Source organism: Priapulus caudatus, unplaced genomic scaffold (assembly GCF_000485595.1).
Source record: "Priapulus caudatus unplaced genomic scaffold, Priapulus_caudatus-5.0.1 Scaffold661, whole genome shotgun sequence".
Classification (NCBI taxonomy): domain Eukaryota; kingdom Metazoa; phylum Priapulida; class Priapulimorpha; order Priapulimorphida; family Priapulidae; genus Priapulus; species Priapulus caudatus.
In genome coordinates, this window is record NW_014577722.1 from 31063 (window position 1) to 39366 (window position 8304).

Below are 8304 nucleotides of genomic sequence, written 5' to 3' on the forward strand. Positions count from 1 at the left end.
TTATTATTATAACTGATTATCATTATTATTATTATTATTATTACATCTTCATTGCGCATAATTCGAATACGAGTACATGTACTAAATACAGTCTTTTCCATGGACTAAGAAATAACTTGGATAACCATAATAAACCGCTAATAGAAATTACCCCTAAACTAGCCATGTAATGTGAATATTGTCAAGAGCTCGTAATGATATTGTTCCACTATTAGCCACCATGTTGTAACGCTGATAGACTGTGAGTTAATGCTAGTTTGATTTTTGTACTAACCTTGTCTTCCCCTTTGTGGAATAACACTTGATATATAAATTTGGAACACAGCGTTATGTTTCTGCTCTCTGCATTGACCGGCGTGTTCGTGATATTTCACAGAGAAATCGAAGAGAAACAACACCTGGAAGTTTCGCTTCGCACTCACCAGGTGGAGCTGAAATCTCAGAAGACCGCCGTGCAGCAGGCAAGCAATTATGTTTGAGTTTAATTGCGAATTCAGCTTTAATCGCATCCACCACATATCTGCTGAGGCACCGATATTCACGCGCAAATGTGTTAATGGATGTCTGTAATAATAGCCCTAAGAAATATTAGGGGGTAACGCCCCACTGTTGTAACAGCCCTACACAGAGGGGGTAGCATCGATTGCAGTAACAGCTATGTATCCGCCGTCGTCTGCAGCTGCAGGAAAACAAGCGAACGCTCGAGCAGCAGCTCGCGCAGGCCAATCAGGCGCAGGCGATCGCCGAACGGCTCGCGAGCGAGAACGCGGACGTGCAGCGCCTCCTGGAGGAGAAAACGGTCGACGGATGCTCACTGGCGGCGCTGACAGCTCGCCGCGTCGGCGAAATGGACGAGGCGAGGCAGGTGGCGCTAGCGGGCGCGGAGAAACTCGTGGCGGAGGTCGCCGCCCTGAAGGTCAGTCATGTGGCCAGGTCAAGGTCAAGGTCAAGGATAGTGTTAGGGTTAGGGTTGGGGTTGGGGTTGGGGTTAGGTTAGGGCTCGTGTTAGGGTTGGGGTTGGGTTATCAGTAAAGTTAGCGTTAGTGTTAAGGTTGGTGTTAATTTAGGGTTAGGGTTAGGGTTCAGGTTAAGTCATTCTAGTTCTACGTTCATGGTTACCTAAGGGTTACGAATAGTGTTAGAGTTGAAAGAGTGGGGAGGTTGGGTGCAGTTAAGCAAGTCCTGGAATCGAGTTGTATTTTTATAAAGTGTTCATGTTGACATGTTTCATTTTTTTGTCTGTAGGGGGAGCTGGAGAGGCAGAGAGCGCAGTTCAAGGACGACCACTCAGACATATCGGCGGAAAACGAGCAGTTGCACGCAGAGCTGGAGAGCCTGAGACAAGAGAACGTACGTAACCATGGCAACAGCCATCTCTCCACCGTACAACCTTTAAAATGAAACGCAGTGGCTACGCGTCCGGTCATCCATTACAAAGCTCAGCACAGATTCCCAAATCCACGTCACGATTAGGCCACGCCCTTTTACTACAGAAGTTGAATGAGGAGGCGCTAACTCACGCCACGCTCACGTACACGCATCAGCTGGGACAGGCGCACGCACGCACGCACGCACGCACGCACGCACGCACGCACGCACATATAACACGTGAATTTTCTCCCCCGTGTTACTACAGAAGTTGAATGAGGAAGCCCTCGCTCACGCCACGCTCACCTACACGCATCAGCTGGGGCAGGCGCGTGCGGACGCCGCCGCCGCCGCGCGTGACCTCACAGACGAGCGGACGCGCCGCACCCGCGCTGCCGCCGACGCCGAGTCACTGACCAACCGCATCGCCGCGGCAACCAAGGTAATGAATGCGTCGCCGTGGCGACTTCCTCCGCCTGATATATATATATGAGAAGAGAGAGAGAGAGAGAGAAAGAGAGAGAGAGAGAGAGAGACCGCGAGAGAGAGAGAGAAGCGAGAGAAAGAGTAGAGAGAGAGAAGAGAGAGAGGAGAGAGAGAGCGAGAGAGAGAGAGAGAGAGAGAGGAGAGAAGAGAGAGAGAAGAGAGAGAGAGAGAGAGAGAGAGAGAGAGAGAGAGAGAGAGAGAGAGAAGAGCGACGAGAGAGAGAGAGAGAGAGAGAGAGGAGAAGAGAGAGAGAGTAGAGAGAGCGAGACATGAGCGAGACATGAGAGAGAGAGAGGGTGAGAAAGAGGGGAGAGACGAGCGAGAAGAGAGAGAGAGCGAGCGAGAGCGAGAGCGAGAGAGAGAGAAGAAGAGAGAGAAGCAGATATAGATCTGTGAGCAAGAGGCAATATGAGTAGCAACGATATATATATAGAGGCGAGAAGACTAACAGCACACCACACACACAACACCCAACGTTTTTCCCCTTGCAGAGCTGAGAGGAGAGACGCACGAGGGAGGAGCAGGAGAGGCGTGCAAGAGAGGAAGCCCAGGCGCGAGGCCGTGGGACGGAGGAGCGGGATCGGGAGCGAGACGCTCTGAGGCGGGAGCGAGACGAAGCGAGCGGCTGTGCGGGCGAACACGAGCCAGGCTGAGTCGGCTGGAGGCAGAGTACGGCGGGGGTGGCGGGAGTCTGAAAGTCTGGGGGGGTGCGAGTGGGATAGTGGGAGGTTAGATATAGCTTGGTCGAGGGGGTTCGAGTGTGATAGTGGGAGGTTAGATATAGCCTGGACAAGGGCTTGGAGTGGGATGATGGAGGTTGAATAAAGCTTGTCAGGGGTTGTAGTGGGGTAAATATGGGAGGTTACATGAATTCTTATCAGAGGTTGGAGTGGGAAAATGGGAGTTAGACACTATCCCATATCATCTTACTTTTGATTATTTTATGATCAACCTAACCTTACGGAATGTAATGATATCTATCAGTGTGTCGTACAGAGCTATCCACATATACACAGCTGACAGACAGCTATACAGCTGTTGCTAGATTTATATCATTTATATTTATAATTTATCTTTATTGTTTATATTTATAATTTATCTTTATTGTTTATATTTATAATTTATATAATTTATCGATCCATTCTCTTTATTCTACCAGCCGCAGCTATAGGCCGGAGCGAACAGCGTCCATGAGACGGCGACAGAGATGCAGCACTGAAGCAGCGCGCGAGCTCGAACACAAGGACAGCAGTCTGCGTCAGCTAGAGGTCAAGGTCGTGAAGGTCAAGGAGGAGAACGTGAGGAAACTAAGCTCTAAATTGAGAGCCTGCGATAGAGAAGTCAATAGAATACCTTATAAATTAATATACTAGAACTATATATATATAATATATGGTACCCTAACCCTACAATATATATATAATATATATGGAAAAGAAAGTATGTGTCTGTGTGATGGAATGTGAGTGCGTGCGGCGTGCGACGTTGAGCGGTGCGTGTCATGCGTAGCGTCGTGGCGTCAGTTATCGAACATTGGGTGGAAGGATAAAACACATCTTGTAGCGATAACCTGTATATTAAGTCATATGCAGTGATGTATCTATGTAACATGTAAGCACTAAGTAACACGTGACTCAATAATTAATATAATAATAATATGTAATCATATAATAATCAATATTTTATGATGATGATGATGATGATGATGAATGATGATGATGATTGATGATGATGATGTCGAGATGATGATGTGATGATGATCGATGATGATGAACGATGATGATGATGATGATGATGATGATATGATGATATGATCATGATGCTAATAATCAATAATAATAATAATAAATAATATAATAGTACAAACATAACTAGTAAATGCTAGCGGCGCTATGTCCTAACTGCGCTCAATCGCTGAACGAGGTGTCGCAAAACCCATAGGTTGAAGTTGCCGCGCAGCAGGGGATTGTGATGAGCGGGACACGACTTGTCGTTCAGGCCGGCGGAGGCTGAACAGCTAGACCAAGGGATGTAAACACCGCATGTAAGGATCGGAGATCGATCTCTCAGGCCAGGTGAGCGCACGGTGTTTTATACGCTCCTACTGTGTGTTTTACGGATTTATACAGCATCTAAGTGAGGGCTCGAGGGCTGTAAAGTAAGCGCGTTATGGCACGGATGTTTTACTGATTGCAAGCATAGTGTGAATATATATAAACATACACGCGAGGTGTCGTGTTCAAAATCACACCACAGTGTGACTGTACGTAAACAAGCCGCAGATTGTGCTGCTGAACACGTCTCCCCACAGGTGTATGACGTAGTGAAAGCAATCTCAGCAGTAATGTCATCTCAAATCATAGTCTGTGCTCATGTCGCGAGCAGTTAGCAGCTCTACGAGACGAGTGGCCGTGGCTAGTACTTGAAGACGAGAAATATCTAAACTGGCCACTGCTGGGTCGGCAGAGCATTAGCACTACAGCGAGAATACGAAACAGCGCCGTGTTCTAGGCCAAGCGAAGGCGACGTAAAGGAACATAGGGGCAAGTGAACATTGCAGGTGTTGCCAAGGAGGGGTTAGTGATGAATACAAATTAATGATGACTAAATCGTAGTTGCAGAATTAGGTACATAAACAAAAGAAAAACACCCACAAACTGAATGCATCATATCTGAAGTAAACTACAACAACTCAATAAAATCCATAATCAAATCACACAACTCCTCATCACTCACACAGTAATAACTCACATTATACATAAGTTTCTCTCGCACTGTCGCAGAATCCGACATCAACTCTCGATTCGATCTTGTTTACATTCTGCACGACGTAACCCCTCTCTTGCTTTTTAGTTCGCGATTATGCTGAAGTCATGTGTTGAGTAAGGTGTGTAAACACCTACATAGATAAAATCAACGCATATGACTAATAATACAGGTATCGTAAAGATGTGTGTATGCCACAATGTCAGATACACGTGCACGCCAGCACGCACGCAACGCACGCACGCACGATCCGCGGCAGCCGCACGGCACGCAACACTCTACACCCCTCGCAGACATACAATAATTTATCAGACGCGCCTAGTATGGTAGCATCGTCCTATAATTAATTATATATATTTAGTCAGCCTGCCAGTTATAAGGTTTCTTTACTTCTCTTGCAGGCTCTCAATCTTAGAGCTGAGCTTCACGTTCTCCTCCTTGACCTGACTCACGAGCTTGAGCACGCGCTGCGCGAAGGCGACACACACGCAGGTGGGTCGCAGCGCGGCGGCGGCGGAGAGGAGCTGGGTGCGTGAAGGAGGAGCTGGGGAGGAGCGCGGGGAGGCGGGCCAACGGACGACGGCCGCGCTGCAAGCTAAGGCTACTGGAGTTCTGGCGCGGGGTGGAAGACCTAAGTGCTAGCTATTTTGCGGCGTCGCATCGTGTGTTCGTCTGCGAACAAGTGCTAGTTTTTATCAAGTAGTTAGAAAAATTAACTAATTAATTATAGTAATTATAATAATATATCTGTGTGATATTAATAAGTAAACCAATTAATTAAGTTAAGATTTAATAGTTATCATTCTTGATATTGTAATACCATATAAATAGCTTTTTTTTGAGTGTTTTTTTTTCCGAATATACTACAGGCTTATTTTAGGCGGTAAGATTTCCTAGGCGGTTTTTTCTTATGAAAAACTGCTAATTAATTACCGCTCGTTTAATGTCGCTCGTTAATGCGCTCTTCCCGCAGTCTGTCTGCGCAGCTGAGCAAAGAGAGATTCCTGCAGAAGCCGACGGATTCGCCTCGCAGGGGGAAGGATCCCGGACGGCCGCCCTCTGTGGACCAGCCTTCAGGCACAGGCGACCGAACAGCGGCAGACAATAGAACAGCTAACGGTGAAGCTGCAACTGACGGAGGAGGGATTCGCGGCGAGTCGCGCGGACCTAGGGGGCGCCAGGGAGAGCTTGAACGCCGTCGCTGCCGACAAGGTAGCAATTAATCTTTTATTAATATGGCATTAATTTATATTAATTAATTAATTTATTTATTTTAAAAAATAATTAAATTTAATAATAATTAAAAATTAATTCATTATTATTGTCGCAGGTGCGCTGGTTGAGAAGTTTATCTTCTATGACGATTGGAGTTGGAATCCACGCGATTGGAGGCCACCCACCACCAGGTGGTGCACCAGAGAACGAGAGTTTTTATGCTGTGGCGGACCTGCGAGTCGCAGGAGGTACGAACATCTGTGTGAACGTTCGCTTGTTCTTTTATCTTTTCACGTTATCTTGTTCCGTATTTTATCTTATTATTCTCCATTTTTTCATATCTGGGCGCTCTATCTATCTCTTATGGCCGACAACATGTCCGTGTTTCTCGATCTCACTCGATCTCACTACGCATACTCCTCTTGCGCGAGCTGACGACGCCTGTTCTCTTTTGTTTCTGCAGGCGCGGCGTTCGCGCGGAGATTCGCTGGCGAGCGCGCGGAGGAGAACGCTCGTCTGGAGTCTCGTCTGCTGGAGGAGACGGCTGTTCGCAGCGCCATCTCTCAGGAGGTTCTCGACTCGCAGAAGATGTGGGAGATGGAGGTCAAGTCAAGGTCGAAGCTCGTTTTGTTTCTTTTTATTGATCATCGGGTAGGAGTGGCCGGCTCATACGTTTTTAAAAATGTAAACTATTGTATAATTGTTTTTTACATTGCCTGCGGAGGTCTATGGTGGTTGGTGACACGCCACTAATCTCCAGTATGTAAAGTAGGTCCCAGAGATCCGCCTGTTGTCAGAACATAAAACTTCAGTCTTATACACTAAGCTAGTCTTAACATTAACTTCTTCTCTTGGTAATCGATCGTGCAGTGTTAGTTTCCATGGCGATCGTAATAGATGTCGGGGGAGAGGCGGTCTTACAATGAGGGGAATATAACGAATGATAGGCGCATTGAAAGTTCGTTGTTTTGTCGTTCAGATTCTTTTCGGGTTTAAAGTTTAAAAGGTCGATCGTCTGCGCGTGCGTATGTTGCGTGACGACGACGTTTGTTGTTTAGCATCTCGCCCAATTTATCTAGTGCGAGCACGACTCTCGGCGCAAGGTTTGACGAGGTAAGCCGCCTAGATGGACCTCTTCTAACACAACATCGCTCATTGCAATCCCAGCTGTCATGTTACCTAAGCGAAATTTACCAATTTATACCATCTTTATGTTGAATTTTCGGCAGCGAATCTGAAAAAACTGTAGAAGATGTCTACGTCGGCACCCAAATTATCACAGTGGCCTTTAACTTAATTATTCTATTAGTTATTAGTATTTTTATAATTAATTAATAATTATGTATATAGTTGTATTAATAGATGTTATTGAAGACACATTTGGCATTTTTCAAAATGGCCAGCTTTTTTTTGTTGTCAATATGACAGTCAGATATTAATGTAATGAATGGTACTAGTAGTACACTAGTAGTAGGATACTAATAGTAGCAGGTAATGAAATCTAAAAGCTTTATTAAATACTCAATCTATCACCTACCGTATATGATCGCGGTAATAACCCGCGCCTTATAAGGCGCGCACCTCAATTTGAATCGGGTAATCAAGTATTGCGCCTGTATAGTTTCCCCTCCTGTATGGGGCGCACTACCCGGGCAGAGCAAATAACAGGGTTGAAATTCCTGAGCCAAAATTGCGTATTACACGAGTATATACGGTAAAAACACTAGTGTAAATGAAATAACGACAATAATAAACAAAGCAATAAAATTCAAGTCGCCTTCTCCGATTTTTTTTTAAAAATGCTAAACTCAATTCAGACAAATTCCCAAATCTAGAGGACGCTGAGATCAGAATCGTCGCAAAGCATACAGCCTTCACTAGGAGCGCTTGCAAGACTGCCGTAACTACGCAACAGGTGGCGCTGCTAAAGACGGCAGCTCAAGACGGTAAAGGCAAAGATGAGGTGAGTGAGCGTCGCTTATCACTAAGTGTTTTATTGCAGCACCTGGCGTGTGTGCATATGTGCGTGTGCGTGGCGTGTGCGATAGTCTGTGTACTAGACATGTAATATACTGTATACTGTGTACATGTATATTACTGATGTACATGTACATGTAGTATATAGGCTGTGTACATGTATATTTTAGGCTGTGTACATGATATCATGATAATTACTGTGTGGCAGTAACATGCTACATTTACTGTTATGTGTACATGTAAATTCCTGTGTGGCATGTACTATGTAGCATTACTGTGTACACTTCACCATGTATATTTTACTGTGTAGCATGTACATGTATATTACCTGTGATATGTGACATGTATATCCACTGGTGTAGCACACAGTGTGTGTGCGTGCGTGCATGCGCGTGTGTACGAGTGTTGCCGCCGCAGAACCTGTGCATGAGTGTGTTTGTGTGTGTGTGTGCGTGCGTGCGGGCGCGTGTGTACGAGTGTTGCCGCCGCAGA

At 45.8% G+C, this 8304-nt stretch overlaps 1 protein-coding gene across 1 annotated transcript in view; it reads left to right on the forward strand.

Annotated features, from left to right (window-relative positions):
- Positions 1–329: 329 nt before the first annotated feature.
- The window catches only part of LOC106812558 (uncharacterized abhydrolase domain-containing protein DDB_G0269086-like), a 9326-nt gene continuing 1351 nt past the window's right edge, over positions 330–8304 (forward strand). The window contains exons 1-10 of the mRNA XM_014816457.1: positions 330–461; positions 680–916; positions 1246–1350; positions 1637–1810; positions 3060–3152; positions 5022–5148; positions 5654–5832; positions 5951–6083; positions 6299–6486; positions 7673–7798. Coding sequence (XP_014671943.1) covers positions 330–461; positions 680–916; positions 1246–1350; positions 1637–1810; positions 3060–3152; positions 5022–5148; positions 5654–5832; positions 5951–6083; positions 6299–6486; positions 7673–7798 — 1494 coding nt within the window. The remainder of the gene's footprint in view (positions 462–679; positions 917–1245; positions 1351–1636; positions 1811–3059; positions 3153–5021; positions 5149–5653; positions 5833–5950; positions 6084–6298; positions 6487–7672; positions 7799–8304) is intronic.